The sequence below is a fragment of the Mirounga angustirostris genome, unplaced genomic scaffold, assembly GCF_029215605.1.
Source record: "Mirounga angustirostris isolate CCGP_5_RB_7025 unplaced genomic scaffold, mMirAng1.0.hap1 SCAF_1, whole genome shotgun sequence".
Taxonomy (NCBI): Eukaryota; Metazoa; Chordata; class Mammalia; order Carnivora; family Phocidae; genus Mirounga; species Mirounga angustirostris.
In genome coordinates, this window is record NW_026991709.1 from 146,409,037 (window position 1) to 146,426,429 (window position 17,393).

General features: G+C 39.5%; 1 protein-coding gene across 8 annotated transcripts in view; it reads left to right on the forward strand.

The window, feature by feature from the left end:
* Nucleotides 1–17,393, forward strand: part of ULK4 (unc-51 like kinase 4) — a 599,599-nt gene that overhangs the window by 357,471 nt on the left and 224,735 nt on the right. The window contains exon 33 of one of the 8 annotated variants that reach the window (XM_064589514.1): nt 11,804–12,834. The exons of 6 other annotated variants lie outside the window; for them this stretch is intronic. In XM_064589514.1, the coding sequence (XP_064445584.1) occupies nt 11,804–11,814 (11 nt within the window). In that variant the 3' untranslated portion in view covers nt 11,815–12,834. Of the gene's footprint in view, nt 1–5,678; nt 6,185–11,803; nt 12,835–17,393 lie in introns of those variants that run through there. One more of the 8 variants, XM_064589512.1, reaches the window with a different exon arrangement.

The window sequence follows — 17,393 nt, forward strand, 5'->3', positions numbered from 1 at the left end:
TAAGTTAAGGAAGAGCCTGCTGCCATTATAATAGTATGAAGGTATATGAAGAAAAGCAGAAATTTGTCCTAAGGGTTTAATCTAAAAATGGTAATAAATTTTATTGTGTCAATTAGCCTTTGTTAGATAATAAACCACGCCAAAGCTAAGTCACTTAAAATAAGTCTCATTTTCTCCCCATTCTGTGGGTTGGAAGCTTGGGCTGTGCTCCCTTGTATGCTTGGATCCTCAGTGGGGGCCTCTCCTCTCCGAGGGGGTTCCCTTGGCCTTCCTGACACGGCAGCCACATTCAAGAAGAACCTGCACAGAAGCTGCAAAGCCCCTTAGAAATCTCATGCCCCTTCCATCACATGCTGTTGGTTGAGGGAAATCGCTAAGCCACGCTGGTTCAAGAGGTGGGAAAAGAGGTTCCAACTCTTGTTAACAGGAGCTGCAAAGAATACATGGCCATCATTAATCTAGTTCAGTTACCTAGACATTTAGAACCAGAACTTGACACGCACCACAACCGGGGCGTTGGGGTCAGTGACTTGGGGTCGGCGACTATTCTGTAAAAGAGCCAGGTAGTACATATTTTAGGCTTTGTGGCCACAGCCTCTATGGCGTACTCATTTCCACTCTTAGAGCTCCAAAACAACCGTAGACCATCATAAAGCAATGCACGTGACTGTTTCAATAAAAATTTATTTACAAAAACAGGGCATTTGACCCCCCGATCTAGTTCATTCAGTCTTTTAACAGATAGGTGTGTGCCAGGCCTGGTTCTAGTGTAAGGAATACAGCAATGAACAAAACTGATAAATATCTTTGCCTTCCTGAAACTTATGTTCTGGTGGAGAAAATAAAAATTAATGAAGAAGAGGTTTATGTTAGAGAACATTAGATGTTACGTGGTGATAAGTACTGAGGAAGAAATCAAAGGAAGAAGAGGATAGGACGTGTCTGGATGGGTGTGGGAAAGAAATCCTACCTTGGGTAGCCAAGGAAGGCCTCACTTTGAAGGTGATTGTTAAGTAAAAACGTGAAAGAAGTGAAGAAGCGAGTCCTGCAGGTAACTGGGGGTCGGCGGGCAGGTTGAACAAACAAGTGCAGAACCAAAGCAGGTGCGTGGCCAGCAGGTGGGAGGATAGCAGGGAGGCGGGCGTGGCTGCAGTGCAGGGAACACTGGCAAGAGCAGTAGGAAAAGTCAGCAGAACTGGTTGGTACATTCAGGGTGCACAGGCCCATTATTTTTGTCAAAAGCTATTGAAAGCTTTAAAATCATCTGGAAACTTGTGGCTAGACCGAAGTTCAGGTTTTGTTGTTGTTGTTGTTTTTTAAGGCTATTATTTATTTGAGAGCAAGAGAGTGTTGTTGTTGTTGTTTTTTAAGGCTACTATTTATTTGAGAGCGAGAGCGTGCACGAGCGAGTGAGTGAGCAGAAAGGGCAGAAGGAGAGGGAGAAGCTGATTCCTGCTGAGCAGGGAGCCTGATGTGGGGCTCGATCCCAGGACCCTGGGATCATGACCTGAGCCGAAGGCAGACGCTTAACTGACTGAGCCACCCAGGCGCCCCTGCAGTTCAGTTTTAATGGAGCACTAGGTAATTGGTTGGTAGCCTACCTACCTACCTACCTTGGCTAACTTGTAAAGATCAGACCAGTGTTTTAGGTGAAGCTAATGATAATCCGGATTGCAAAAATCCTGCAGTGACTCAGCAGCTACCTGGGGCTGGCATCTCTTATTGGCTGTCACCTTGAGAGATTACTATGTGAATGGCTCTGGCATTGGAAAGCCCTTTTTTGCACAAAGCAGCACACTTCACCTTTGAAAAATTCTATTTGTTAGGAAGGATTTCTTTATATTGAGCTGAAACTGGCTTCTCTGTTGTTTCTACCCTACTTGATCCTGGCTTCCCCCTTTGGAGCTACTTAGACAACATTTTGTTATTTCAGTTCCCTGCAGGGGTAATAAAGCACCTTGCCCTATTACGTGAGCAAGTAGAGTTTAGATTACAGTGATATCACAGTTTGTGTTTTATAATATCTTACTGTTTAAGATGCCAGAAATATGCTCTTGATTTTTTTTTCAGCTCTTAAGAGACCTCTTTCTTTCTTTCCTACCCTGTGTAGCTATTTATAGTACCCCTTGTTAACATATCTCTCAAAATGCATGGTGTTCCTTGATTTCAACATTCATTTTACTTCATCCATTATTGAGAATGTATTCAGTTATACCAATTTATTCTAGATGGTATTTATTTTCAAGTTCTACTGGCTGTTGTCAGATTACAAACCACCCCATAAATCAGTGAATTAAAACAAAAAAACTATTATTTTGACTCTTGTGTCTGGAGGTTGGCTGGGGCTCACTCTAGGCTAAGCTGTGAAAACTTAACATGAACAGATTGCCTAAGTAGGATCAACTCTAATGGACCCTGATGAAGTTGGGGTCTTCTACAGTTCTGTTTAGTTCTGGACGCAGTCCAGCTGATCCCTCAATGAATTCATGGCCATGATCAATGCTGCAAAAATAAGCATGTTTATCTTTCAGGACACAAAGGTCCCAGTGTGACTCCCTGACTGCTGAGGACCTAATTTCCTCAGTGGCCCAAGCATTTCACCTCAGTTTTCTGAACCTCCATCTTTCTAAATGCTCTGTTGTACCTAACAGCAGTTTCTGTGCCCTCATGCCTAGCAATCCCATGATGTGGGAGGAAAGACTGGTTTTAAGGATTGATATGTTAAAGTTTCTCAAGATGGTTCTAGGAAATATTTGATTCTTCTGTATTTAGTGAAATTTTAGTTGTTTAAAGTGTAGTTTTAAAAATTGAGATCAAATTTATATGCCACAAAATTCAACATTTAAAAATTCCTAATTTGGTGGTTTTAGTGTAGTCATAAGGTGTATAACTGTATCCACTGTCTAATTCCAGAACAGTGTCATGACTTCAAAAAATCCCCAAAATCAAAAACCAAAACAAACCCCATGTTCCCCTTCCAATCATCCAATCATTTCCATTTACTTCTTCCCCAGCCCCTGGAAACCACCAGTCTACTTTCTATCTCTATGGATTTGCTTATTCTGGACATTTCATATAAATGGAATCATACAATATGTGGTCTTTGTGTTTGACTTCTTTCACTTAATATACAAATTTTAATGTTTAAAAAGGCACAAATTTTAGTTTAAAATATTGTTAACTTGTGTATGTTTAAATAACATTTATTTTCATCACATATTTGAATTTTTCTTCTTACTATCTTGATATCACTAAAACTTTGCATTAACAAATTGCCCCATTTGCTCCAAAAGTATTTAAACATGTCTACATAAATCTGAAGTAAATTCCTATGTGAGGGATAGGTTTAATTCAGTAGCTTTTCTCTGTTAGAAATTATTCTCATTTTAAATGAGTGAGATAGCATTGTATGAGTGTGAAGAGTGCTCTCAAAAAAAGTTGAACTTTAGGGCGCCTGGGTGGCTCAGTCAGTTAAGCGACTGCCTTCAGCTCAGGTCATGATCCCAGGGTCCTGGGATCGAGCCCCGCATCGGGCTCCCTGCTCGGTAGGAAGCCTGCTTCTCCCTCTCCCACTCCCTCTGCTTGTGTTCCCTCTCTCACTGTATCTCTCTCTGTCAAATAAATAAATAAAATATTAAAAAAAAAAAAGTTGAACTTTAACTGGGCACAGAATGGGCATTGCTCAAATTGCCATGAAATTATTCATTAGGACAATGTTACCAAACTTAAGAGTAGTAAAATGTGGGTGCCAGATGGGCTTTTCTTTTCTCAAAGATGCTTTGACAACTCTTTTCTGTTAAGCTAATATTTGGAAAGACAGACTTGTAATGAAACTTGGAAACAACAAAGATCCCAACTTAAATCTTAAGATATATCTTTTTCTTCGACTAGAACACACCATAGCCTTAGTTTTCAAAGCTGCATGTGAGGATGAGATAAAACTAAGTCTCTAGAGGGGCATCTGGGTGGCTCAGTTGAGCCTCAGACTCTTGATTCCAGCACGGGTCATGATCTCAGGGTCCAGGGATCCAGCCCATGTCAGGTTGCACTCAGCACAGAGTCTGCTTGTCCCTCTCCCTCTGCTCCTCTCCCCACTCACTCACTCTCTCTCTAAAATAAATAAACTCTTAAAAAAACCTAAGTATCTGGGAAATCTTTAATTGAGCTCAATCTATATAGGATAGTATTTTCTTTTAGTGGAATCCTGAGGTATGTCACAAGGTTCTCTTTCAGCTTATGTTGAGACAAAGTATATCTCTTCTTATCTTGCTACTCATACTAACCAACAGTTTACTATACTTAATCAGTGGAAAAGTCCGTATTCTCCCCTTTCCCCCATTTCCTTGGTTTCCTACTTATAAAGTGGCTGTAGTAATATTTATCTAGGTACTCTGCAGGTGAATGAATTGTTAGAGACTTTTGAAACCCCTCAGGAAAGACGCTATAGTTAACAAAACATTCCCTAACAGGAAAGCTATAAAATGAATTCTTTATATGTAAATGTCCATATCTATAAATTTCCAATGATAAATTCAAGCATACAGTTAGACCTAGGTTCTAACAGAAAACTATAAAAAATACTGATCTGTGAAGGCAGGATTATGGGGAGTGGTTTCAAGATATAGGAGTTAATAAGGCAAACTCAAGCTTGAACTCTCGGTCTTTGCTTCTTGAGGGCATGTCTGCCTATGAGCTGTGGCTAGTCTTCTGTCTTACCATGTTATTTATATGTCCCACTCTCAGAGGGAGTACATTATTTGAGTTTTTCTTACATGAAATGAAAAATCTAGAGATCTGAAATTCCATCATCCTATTCTGTCCTCACAGTGGGACCATGAAATTGGTTTTCTCATTGATAAAGTAGAGCTTAAGTCTTCTTTGCAGGGTTGGGAAGATTTAAATGAGATCATGTTTGTAAAGCACTTGACAAAATAATGGAGTCCCAACAAATAGTAGCTGTTATTACTACTACTATTTTGGTGTTGTGCTTGGTTAATAACTACTTGCTAGATGAATTGCAGATTTGACTTTTTTTTTAGGACCTTCTGAAAGTTTCTGGATAAAGTAGCAGGGAAAGAAAAACCCACTTACTTTTGCTTCCACATCTCAAGTCCACGTAAAACAGAAGCCCAACTTCATCTTCAGTGAAAAAAAAAAAAAATCTGCCAAACTTCAAGCCGAAACCTTTGTGGTATACCTGCCAAATACCGTGAATTCTGTACAAAGATGAGCAGTATACACCTCCTTTAGACTCTGAACAAGGTGTATATTTGCTCCAAATAAGTGCCACAACCCTGAAAGACATATCTAGTAAGTCCTTGATTGGAATGACAAGATGCAGGTCAGCCAGGTGGTGGTGTCCCTAAAAGGATAACTGTTCAGAACCACAGGGGCATTAAGGAACCTATGGGAAGTAGAGGGCTGCAGGGGAGACCGTGCTCATGTACCATCTCTGAACTTGCCTTCCAGCTGAAGGCAGCAACCTCGGGAAATGTGTTAAGGAGGGACTTTGGCAGGAATTAATGTCTGAATTGGCATAGTCGTGGCCACACTGGTCTCTTGAATGTTAAAGAGATACATATGGAAGCTGCACACTGATTCTATTCATGCTGGCCACAGTGCTGGCCCTGGCCCTGTCCCTCTCCATATTTCTTGAGCAGGTGCCTGTTCTTTTTCAGAGCTGAGTAACCATTAGGAAGGAACCATCCATAAAAACCGGAGGAAGGAAACTTATGTGAAAAGGAGAGAAAGGACGAAAATTTCAAGAGAAACAGAAGAAGAATCCACATTTTCTAAGTTTGAGAGATGTAAACAGACTCACTCTAGATGAAGGAGCTCTAGGAGAGATGCAGGAGCTCAGAGACGACATGAGACAGAAAGGGAAATGAACAGCAAACTGGGAGAGCTTGGGAAGAAATGGAAGAAGGGAACTTTATATTGTGACATTAGAAATTACCTGTCACAGACGTGAAAGCCACACCAAAAGCTGCAAAAAACCAAGTCAGCACAACTGAATGTATCATCAGGGGGCAAATAGACTTCAGGAAGTCACACAACAACACAAAAGAAAACAGTGATTTAAAAATACAAATAGAAACAATGAGCAATATCCTTGGCAAAGAAGACAACATAATAAGGATGATTGGTGCTCTTAAAAAAGAGGCCTGAGCAAATTGAACAGATAAATACTTTAAAACAGTAGAAAATGCTCCATAAATAAGTAAATGTGTAGATTAAAAAGCATGTCATATCCTAGAAAAAATGATACAAAGTGACCCATTCTGGTGGCAGTATTAACCATCAAGAACAGAGAAAAGGTTATTGTGTGTCTTTTTTTTAGATGACTATCCTAATGGTGTGAAGTGATAGCTCATATGGTTTTGACATGCATTTCCCTAATGGCTAATGATGTTGAACATCCTTTCATGGGCTTATTGACTATTCTTTGGCAAAATGTCTATGAGGATTGTCCATTTTATTATTGAATTGTAGGAATTCTTTTGCTTTAAATTTTAGAATTTCAGAGGCGCCTGGGTGGCTCAGTTGGTTAAGTGCCTGCCTTCAGCTAAGGTCATGATCCCATGGTCCTGGGATCGAGCCCCACGTCAGCTACCTGCTCAGTGGGGAGTCTGCTTCTCCCTCTCCCTCTGTCCCTCTCCCCGCTGCTTGTGTGATCTCTCTCTCTCTCTCAAATAAATAAATAAAATCTTAGAAAAATAAATTTTAAGATTTCAAATGTTTTAATTGCATTGCTGCCTACTAGGGGTTTCAGAGGTGGTTTGTCCGGGACTCACCTTGGGAACAGGAGAATATTGGAGTAGAAGATAAGAGAATTCTCTAACCCTCAGGGGGCAAATCTTATATTGCTCCCTACACTAACTTTATGCTATTTTTAGGAGCAAGAATGGAATCATTAACGTAGCATAGAGCTCCTATTCCATCTACTTCATCTCAAGCCATGTTTCCCTCTGCTGTCTGTGCTTTGGCCTCATTTACCATATCTCATGCTTCTTTCTACCCCTTGCCTTTTCCGCCTTCCCGTGTACCATTTCCTATCCTTCTTCTCTCATTACTGCCTTCAGAGCTCAGTTCAAACCCCATTTCCTCAAGGAATCTTTCCCTGATACCCCATTTTCTCCTCTGTTGTGCTTTTCACAGCTTTAATTAAAATACGAATTAGGCAGTTAATTGCTCAATGTCCCAGTCCTCTGCTAGAAGGAAATCCCCATGAAGTCCAGTACCTGCCTGTTCCATTCACAATGGACTCCCCTGCATAGTTCGTGGGGCATGGAGGTTGCTCAGTAAATATGTGCTCACTGATTGAATGATAGTGGATCACCCGGCGTGGTGCTCATATTCCATTTCTAGAATAAGTGCTTCAAGTCTCTGCACTCTGATCACGAGCTCAGCCACAGAATGCCCCAACCATATGTGTTGTCCAACTGCCGACCTCATCTGTAGTGATGTGCTTTGTATCTTCCCTCCACGCATATTTACATAAGACGTTGTGCACCGGATTCTCTTAAGGCCACTAAACTGAATAAAATTTGAGCTGCTGACTGATTTTTCTTCAGTTCTCACCTAGTTTCTCACCTTTGGGATCCAGCTGGCTGATCTCCCAGGGGCAGATCCTGTCACTTTGGAGGACGCTGAAAGTCACTGCCAGAGGCTGAGACCATAATCTTGAACTTAGCAGAGCAATTTTGGGGAGCTAAAAACTTAGAAGCAGTGATCTCATTTTTGCATCTTTTCTTGTATTTGATTTTAAAATAAGGAAAACTAGGTGTTAGCTAGATGGAACCGTCCACTTACCTTTCAGGTTTCTTTGAAATAGAAGGACCTGTGCACCATTACTCCCCTTCCCAAGAATGTCCTCACCAGCCCTCAGGTAGGCTTTTTAATGTCAGAAATACTGAGAAATATCAAAGCCATATTATCACGTATCAAAGTTTTTTCCAGTGAAAGGAAAAAAGACATTTAACAGGCTTTTTGATTAAATCAGATTGAAAACATGTTAAATAGGAGGGAGGGACATATAATAGAAGGTGTGAATCTATAGGCCTCCTCTAAATATTTCAAAGAGCTACTGAAAGGTTTTTGAAACACTCTTCAAAAAAAAAAAAGATATAAACCCATTATTAGGGAAGAATTTGAGAAGTTAGCATACAAGTAAAAGAGGGTTACATGGTATGGCAATTGAAATAGCTGGGTTTGAATCCTGAGTCTACAACTTATCTGTGAGATGCTTTGGGTCCTAATATCTAGGAGAATGGTACCTATTTCATACATTTGTTTTGAGGATTAAAGGATAATATATGTACACCTTTCATGTATAATTAATAAAATTAGCATAAGTATTTAAGAGTACTAAAAATAGCTAAGTGGTCCTCACATGGGACTAATAAGCAGATCATTGGAATGAGAGAAGTGAAGCCCAAGATAAGTTGTTTGATTTTAAGACAGTGTCAACCATTTTAAATGAGTTAAACTTGACCTCTTCAAGCCAACTGTTAACCAAAATAAAGAGACATATTGATAATAATACGTTAATAATAGGAGACCTGAACACTCCACTCTTAGCAGTAGACAGATCATCTAAGCAGAAAATCAACGAAGAAACAAGAGCTTTGAATGACATACTGGACCAGATGGACCTCATAGATATATACAGAACATTCCACTCTAAAACAACAGAATACTCATTCTTCTCGAGCGAACATGGAACTTTCTCTAGAATAGACCACATACTGGGTCACAAATCAGGTCTCAACCGATACTGAAAGATTGAGATTATTCCCTGCATATTCTCAGACCACAATACTTTGAAACTCAATCACAAGAAAAAATTTGGAAGAAATTCAAACACTTGGAAGCTAAAAGACCATCCTGCTTAAGAATGTTTGGGTCATCACTGATATGAGGAATTCTTAATCTCAGGAAACAAACTGAGGGTTGCTGGAGTGGGGGGTGGGTGGGAGGGATGGGGTGACTGGGTGATAGACACTGGGGAGGGTATGTGCTCTGGTAAGCACGGTGAATTGTACAAGACTGTTGAATCTCAGATCTGTACCTCTGAAACAAATAATGCAATATATGTTAAGAAAGAAAAAAAAGAAGAAGATAGCAGGAGGGGAAGAATGAAGGGGGAGAAATCGGAGGGGTAGACGAACCATGAGAGACGATGGACTCTGAAAAACAAACTGAGGGTTCTAGAGGGGGGGGGGTGGGAGGATGGGTTAGCCTGGTGATGGGTATTAAAGAGGGCACGTTCTGCATGGAGCACTGTGTGTTATGCACAAACAATGAATCATGGAACACTACATCAAAAACTAATGATGTATGGTGATTAACATAACAATAAAAAATTAAAAAAATAAAAGAATGTTTGGGTCAACTAGGAAATCAAAGAGGAACTTAAACAATTCATGGAAACCAATGAGAATGAAAACACATCTGTCCAAAACCTATGGGATACTGCAAAGGCGGTCCTAAGGGGGAAATACATAGCCATCCAAGCCTCACTTAAAAAAAAAAAAAAAAGAAAAAGAAAAATCCTGAATTTACCAACTAACAGTACACCTTAAAGAACTGGAGAAAAAACAACAAATGATGCCTAAGCCACGCACGAGAAGAGAAATAATTAAGATTAGAGCAGAGATCAATGAATTAGAAACCAGAAATACAGTAGAGCAGATCAATGAAGCTAGATGCTGGTTCTTTGAAAGAATAAGATTGATAAACCACTGACCAGACTTACCCAAAAGAAAAGAGAAAGGACCCAAATTAATAAAATTATGAATGAAAGGGGAGAGATCACGACTAGCACCAAAGAAATAGAAACAATTATCAGAAATTATTATCAACAACTATATGCCAATAAATTAAGCAACCTGGAAGAAATGGATGACTTCCTGGAAACCTATAAACTGCCAAGACTGAAACAGGAAGAAATTGACAACCTGAATAGGCCAATAACCAATAACGAGATTGAAGCAGTGATCAAAAACCTCCCAAAAAACAAGAGTCCAGTACCTGATGGATTCCCTGGGGAATTCTACCAAACATTCAAAGAAGAAATAATACCTATTCTACTGAAGCTGTTTCAAAAAATAGAAATGGAAGGAAAACTTTCAGACTCGTTCTATGAGGCCAGCATTACCTTGATCCCCAAACCAGGCAAAGACCCCATCAAAAAGGAAAACTTCAGACCAATATCCCTGATGAATATGGATGCCGAAATTCTCAACAAAATCCTAGCTAATAGAATCCAACAGTACATTAAAAGGATTATCCATTATGACCAGGTGCGATTTATCCCTGGGATACAAGGATGGTTCAACATTCACAGATCAATCAATGTGATAGAACACATTAATAAGAGGAGGGAGAAGAACCATATGGTCCTCTCAATTGATGCAGAAAAAGCATTTGACAAAATATAGCATCCTTTCCTGATTAAAACTCTTCAGAGTGTAGGGATAGAGGGAACAGTCCTCAATTTCGTAAAAGCCATCTATGAAAAGCCCACATCGAGTATCATTCTCAGTGGGGAAAAGCTGAGAGCCTTTCCCTTAAGGTCAGGAACACAACAAGGATGCCCACTGTCACCACTATTGTTTGACCACTTCAAATAGTTTATAATGCAGTGTACTGGAAGATCCCCAAATATGATCTCTGAGCCATTGTTCTTTTTTTATAATTAGATATTTATTTGTGAGATTCTTTCTCTTTCCTTCTTTCTGAGATATAATTGACATATAACAGAGTGTATGTTTAAGGTGTATAAATGTGTTGATTTAGTACACATATAGTGCAGAGTTATATCACAGAATTACCTTTTTTTGTGGTGAGAACATTTAAGTTCTACTCTTCTAGCATCTTTCAAGTATACAGTACAGGATTGTTAGCCATAATCAACATGCAGTACATTAGATTCCCAGACCTTATTCATCTTAGTTTATAGTTTATACTCAGTCATCATTCTTAAGAAGTTAAGAGATAAATGGGGGTGCTAAGATTGTAGGATGGAAAGTATCTCATTTACAAAAAGAGGAATGGAGGGATTTCAGAACTCTAGATAAGTCCCGTCTTAACAAAATAATGATGCTGTTAGTTTGTGATAATTGAAAAAAGGAGGGTTGATCAGGGAATTCCTGAGACCATATTTAAGAGGCACTAATGGCGATGTGATCTAGGAGATGGAAATCATGAACTCTTAGATGTTACAGTTAGAAAGACTGAACATTTGGAAGGAGGACTGTGTTAAGTTGGGTAATGGTAGCTTGTGGAGAAAAGGAACGAAAATTTCAGTTGATGAATACAAAAGAAGTTTATCAGTTGTGTAAATAGTAGAATATGTGACCTTCCTGGTCAGTGGGTGGCTTTCTTCCTTGTGGTGCCCATCTCCTTCCATTTCATGTCTCCATTATTCCCCTGGGTCTTAGTGTCCTCCACATCCAGCAGGCAGAAGAGTAAAATAGTGGAGAGGGCACACCTGCTTCTTAAGAACCCCAGCTAGAGGTGAAAATACTTGCAAATCATTTATCTGATAAGGGATTAATTTCCAGAATATATAAAGAATGCCTACAACTCAACAACAGATCCCCAAACAACCTAATTCAAAAATGGGCAAAGGACTTGAATAGACCTTTCTCAAAAGAAGACCTACAAGTAGCCAGTAAGCACACGAAAAGATGCACAATATTATTTGTTATTAGGGAAATTCAAATCAAAACCATAATGAGATACTACTTCACACCTATTAGGATGATAATTAGTTGTGTTTTTGTTTTTTTTTAAAAAGGGAAATGTTGATAAGAATATGGAGAAATCGGAACCCTCATGCATTGCTGATGGCAATGTAAAACGGTGCAGCTGCTGTGGAAAACAGCCTGGTGATTCCTCAAAAAGTTAAACACAGAATTATCACATGATCTAGCAATCCTGCTCTGAGGTGTATGCCCCAAAGAATTGAAAACAAGGACTCAAGCAGATACTTAAACACAAATGTTCATTGCAGCATTATTCACAACAGCCAAAGGGTAGAAACTACCCATGTGCTCATCAACAGATGAATGGATGACAAAATGTGGTGTATACAACAAAATATATGTACATTGGAATATTATTCAGTCATAAAAAGGAATAAAAATCTGATATATACGACAACATGGATGAACTTTGTGAACATTACCCCAAATGAAAGAAGCCAGACGCAAAAGGACAAATAATAATATTATTTCACTTACGTGAGGCACCTAGAATAGACAAATTCATAGAGTCAGTAGAATAGCAGTTCCCAGGGCCTGGGAGGAGGGGAATGGGGAGTTACTGTTTAATGGGTCCGAAATCTGTCTGGGATGATGAAAATGGTCTGGATACAGTGGCATCGGTTACCCAACATTGTGAATGTATTTAATGCCACTGAATTGAACACTTTGGGGTTAAAATGGCAAATTTTATGTTACGTATATTTTACCACAACTGAGAAAGAAACCCAGCTGGGAAGGACACACGCCCCTTGGCTCACAGTCCCTGGCAAGAACTGGTACCACGGACACGTCAGGTCGCAGAGAGTTTGGGTGGCGGCGTACCAGACTGAGCAGCCACTTCTCAGTGATGATCACACAGTTTGGAAAGAAGAGCATGAACATCACAAGAGATCAAGTTTTAAACGGTTTTTTACTATATGTGTATTTTGCGAGATGGCAAATCCAGTTTAGAAGCAACTTCTTGAAACTGTAGGATCGAAAGATCCTGAAAATTTCTTATCAAATATGAACCAAGTAACAGAAATATTAAAGTTCCCAGTTTACTAATTTTAGTGTAGGAAATGTTTAAAATGAATAAAATGTTTCTTATATTAGTGTGTGTCCTGTGTCCTATTAAGGCATTCATGAATTTACTTTGCTTCTCCTGTCCCTGTTTTCTGTACATGTTCATATATACTTTAAACTCAAATTCTTTACCACCGTCCATTTCAGGAGGGTCACACTTGATGACATCCCAGCCTTGGGGCTTCAGATGTCTCCTCGGTGTGAGGAAGAATGTTGAGTTTACTTCTGGGTGAAACATTAAAGAAACATTGCAGATAAAATGAGAGGCTGCTTAGCATAAGGCATCCATGATGGTGAGGCAGTTCTGGAATGGAATGGATGGAAGCCATTTGTCGTCATAAGGAGTGGCAGAAGATGCTAGGCTGTTGGCTTGTAGGCCAGATGAGCTCCCAGTGTGGTCTTCAGATCGGTGTCCACCTCTGCTGTGAAACTTGAGGAGGTTCATGCCTCGAGTTGCTCCAAAAGGCAGGACCTCAAGCCCTAGTGAAGTTTCCAGGGCAGCCACATCCTGTTCAACATAAGACAGATCTTTCCAGCAATTTGAAAACTGAAGTGTGGAGAGGTCAGACTTTGGGCGAAGTGAGTGCCGCAAGTCTGGAAGGGAGACCAGATGGAGAAGCAATTCTGGGACTAGTGGGAAGCTGGCTTATGGCAGCTAGAGCTTAAGTGCTCGAGATTCTGTGATTCTCTCCTATACTTGCCAATGTTTGCAAACATTCCTGCAGTCTCCAAGATGAAAAGCAGAGGAGGAGTTAATGTAATGAAAGGAAGCGATTAAGATGTAAATTGTTTTCTCCCTAAGTGCTTTCACAATGTGCTGAAACATACATTCACTTTTATTCCCTTCTGTCTAGGCTGCAAACACTCAGAAACTAAAGATGGAAATGTGGAATCAAGCAGGTTATCCCCATATAAAGAGAGACCGCAAACATCTGGCTCTTTCCTTTTTTCCTTTAAAGGATATAATCAGTGTTGCACGGTGTCTCTAATGCCTGCTCTTTTACATCCTTAGTTTCTGAGGAAGAAAAATCTAACGTGGGGCAACAATTAGAGCAGCACTGCGCTGGCATATTCCGCAAACAGTAGGCCATTTAAACTGAGGACAGTTATTAATGGGATTAGAACAGTAATAAAACTTTATAGAGGAGTTTAATAACTCATTTACAGACCATGAAACAAAGCTAATAGTCAGCCTTCATGGGTGAAGTGTTCTATTTGTCCTATGGTCCACTGCTTTGACTTTTAGTCAAATGTCAAGAGATTACTTAGATTTCAAACATCAGTATGTGCATCTTATTGTTAAAGCAGGTAGAATTTGGCACGCTTAAAAAATGAGTCCCCAGAGAGCAATGATCTAGCATTAACATTTTTAATAAAATGTAAGGTATATGCTCTGTCCATCTACAGATATATAAATGAGGGACTGGCAAACAATAAAATGATCTTCTGTCTATATAAGCACCAAACTTCGGATTTAATCTAGTCTTTTTCTCTAGGTGTCTCTTGGACATTAGCTATAAATGGCTGAATAAATAAGTCCATTTATCTCCCATTATGTTAACAACTTCTACCCTTCTGGAGTCTGTCTGGGCATTATAGTTTGTCCTTATCTCCTAACTAACAGCTGTCTTTCACTGCCCCATGCCCAGGAAATCTCCTTTCCTTTGGAGACGGTTATCTGATTTGGATTTTGTTGCCTTCCATTTCACTCAATAACCTTTTTTTGAATCACAGTGTCTAGAGAGTTGGGATATTCCTAAAAGTCACTTATTCAAACCCCTCATTGTGCAAATGACGAATGCGAGACCAACAAGGTGCAGAAACTTGCCTTGGGGATGGAAGCCCCCTTGGGAAAGTAGCTAGGATGACCCCATCATTCAGAGGTTCTAAACTCAAGCCCCCTTCACTCCCTAGCCTCCAGCAAGGGCTGGCTCACCTCTGTCTCCAGAACACCAAGTATTTGAGGCAAGGTTCTTGATATCAGCCATTCGGTATTCTTTTCTGCTGTCCTTTGGAACCAACATTTTGCTTTAGTTCTGTTTGCTGTCAGTGAAATGGACTGGAACAATGCCCTCTGTCTTTGAGGCTAATATTACTGATGATTTGAGGTTCCTCCTTTATAGACACGGTTCAGCATCTTCTCCCTTGATGTCCCTAGTGACCAGTGGCATGCATTTTCTTTCTTTTTGAGACATGGCCAGTGTTTAGAAAAGGCATCTCTGCCTAGAGAATAAAGACACGCATTCTTTAATCCTGGGTTTCCACCAACTACGCTCTGCTGCTGGAAATGGATTCACTCTAGCGCTCTGACAATAAAGACAAAAGAAAGGATAATTGTTTGGGCATGGGTCTATTTTATGAAATTGAAAAAGTAAACAGATTGGTGGCATGACCATTCATTCAATGCTCAGTCCTCCTAATCATATCTTGACAGAATGGCCAGTCCAAAGGATTTTACTAAGATAGCCTAATCAGGTATTTGATATTGGATAAAGGGATGTTCATTTAGATTTTTCTGGTACATCAGGCACATCATTTTTGCTCAATAAATATTTATTGAATGAATGAATGAACAAATGAACTTGAAAAATTACGGTAAAGATAATCGCATATGGTATTTGCTTGTGAGTCCATCAGATGAGGAGAGAGCAGTTCCAATAATAATAATAATAATAATAATAATAATAATAATAGCAACAACAATAGTAATAAGAAGTGGGATCCCAAATGGCATTTGTTTTTCAAAGACACAGCCAGCTAGCATTGAACACTGTTAATGGGGTTTGCTTCTGAGTCTGGTTCTCTACCAGGCAAGGTGGATATCTCTTAAGGAAAACCAGCCCCCCAAATCCAGAGAGCCCACAGAAGAGGCTGTCAGAAAGGCAGCATGGAAATAGAAACCTGGTTTTGACCTTGTGGGTTATTTTACTTTAAAGGTGACGTGTCTGAGATACGTTGTTTATGATGTTGTAGACTCATATATTGCTGAGGAGCAAAAATGTGTGTATGTATAAATGAAAATCTTTCACAAGCCCCATCTCAACTGCATTAGCAAAACCCAAATTAAAAAAAAAAAAACTTTTCTCCCAAACATGAACTGTCCAGTTAAATGTGTCTAATTCTTTCCTGGTTGAAGATAGCCTGATTGCAAGTCTATTTATAGTCTGTTCAAAATCCATCTCTCTCTCCTCCCTAAAGCAGAGACTGGATCTATAGCAGTGCTTTGTGTGTCCTTGTGGGGGCAGGGGGAAGGCAGGGGCTCTGTGGCTACCCTTATGATGAGATGCAAATGAAATAAATTTTTTTTAACTAATTTTATTTATTTTAATGGTATGAAATACCTTTTAGTTTTTAACCAAATATGTTTCATTATTCTTGAAAATAAGATTTAGCATTTTATGAGAGAGCAGTTTGCAGATTTGGTTTGGTTTATTTTTTCTTAATTAGTAGACTTTTTTTTAAAGAGCAGTTTTAGGGGTGCCTGTGTGGCGAGTCGGTTAAGCATCAGACTCTTGGTTTCGGCTCAGGTCATGATCTCAGAGTCCTGAGATCAAGCTCCACATTGGGCTCTGTGCTCAGCGCAGAGTCTGCTTGAGAGTTTCTTTCCCTCTCCCTCTGCTCCTCGCATTCATGCTTTCTCACTCTCTCTCTCTCCAATAAGTAAATAAATCTTAAAAAAAAAAAAAGCTGTTTAGGTTTTACAGAGAAGTTGAATAGAAAGTACAGAGAGATCCCCTTCCTCCAACCCCCGGCACAGATTCCCCTCTTGTAAAACACTAATGTTAATACTTGTTATAATTGGTGAACCAGTATTGATACATTATTAATTATATAGATTCATAGTTTACTTTAGGGTTCACTCTTTGTAATGTATAATTCAATGGATTTTGCTAAGTGCATGTTGTCTTGTCTCCACCATTGCAGTATCATATAGAATGGTTCCACTGCCCTAAAAATCTCCTGTGTTCCATGTATTATTCATCCTTCTCTCTGTCCCACTCCAACCCCCGATCTTTTTTAATGTCTCTATAGTTTTACCTTTCCTAGATGTCCTATATTTGGAATCATACAGTATGTACCCTTTTCATACTGGCTTCTTTCACCCACAATATGGATTTAAGACATTTCTCTATGTCTTTTTGTGGCTTGATAGCTCATTTCTTTTTATTGCTGAATAATATTCCATTGTATTTGCCATATATATTCCATCGGATTATCACAGTTTGTGTATCCACTTGAAAGACATCTTGGTTGCTTTCAAGTTTTAGCAATTATGAATAAAGCTGCTGTAAACATCTGTGTGCAGATTCCTGTGTGGACTTAAGTTTTTCGGCTCATATGAGTTAATACCAAAGGGCACAGTCACTGCACTGTATGGCAATCCTACGTTTAGTTTTATAAGAAAGCACCAACTGTCTTCCAAGGTTGCTGTGCCATTTTGCATTCCCCCCCAGCAGTGAACGAAGAGTTCGTGTTTCTCCTCATCCTCACCAGCATTTGGTTGTCAGTGTTTTGAATTCCCACCATTCTAGTAAGTTTATGGTGGTAATTTGTTTA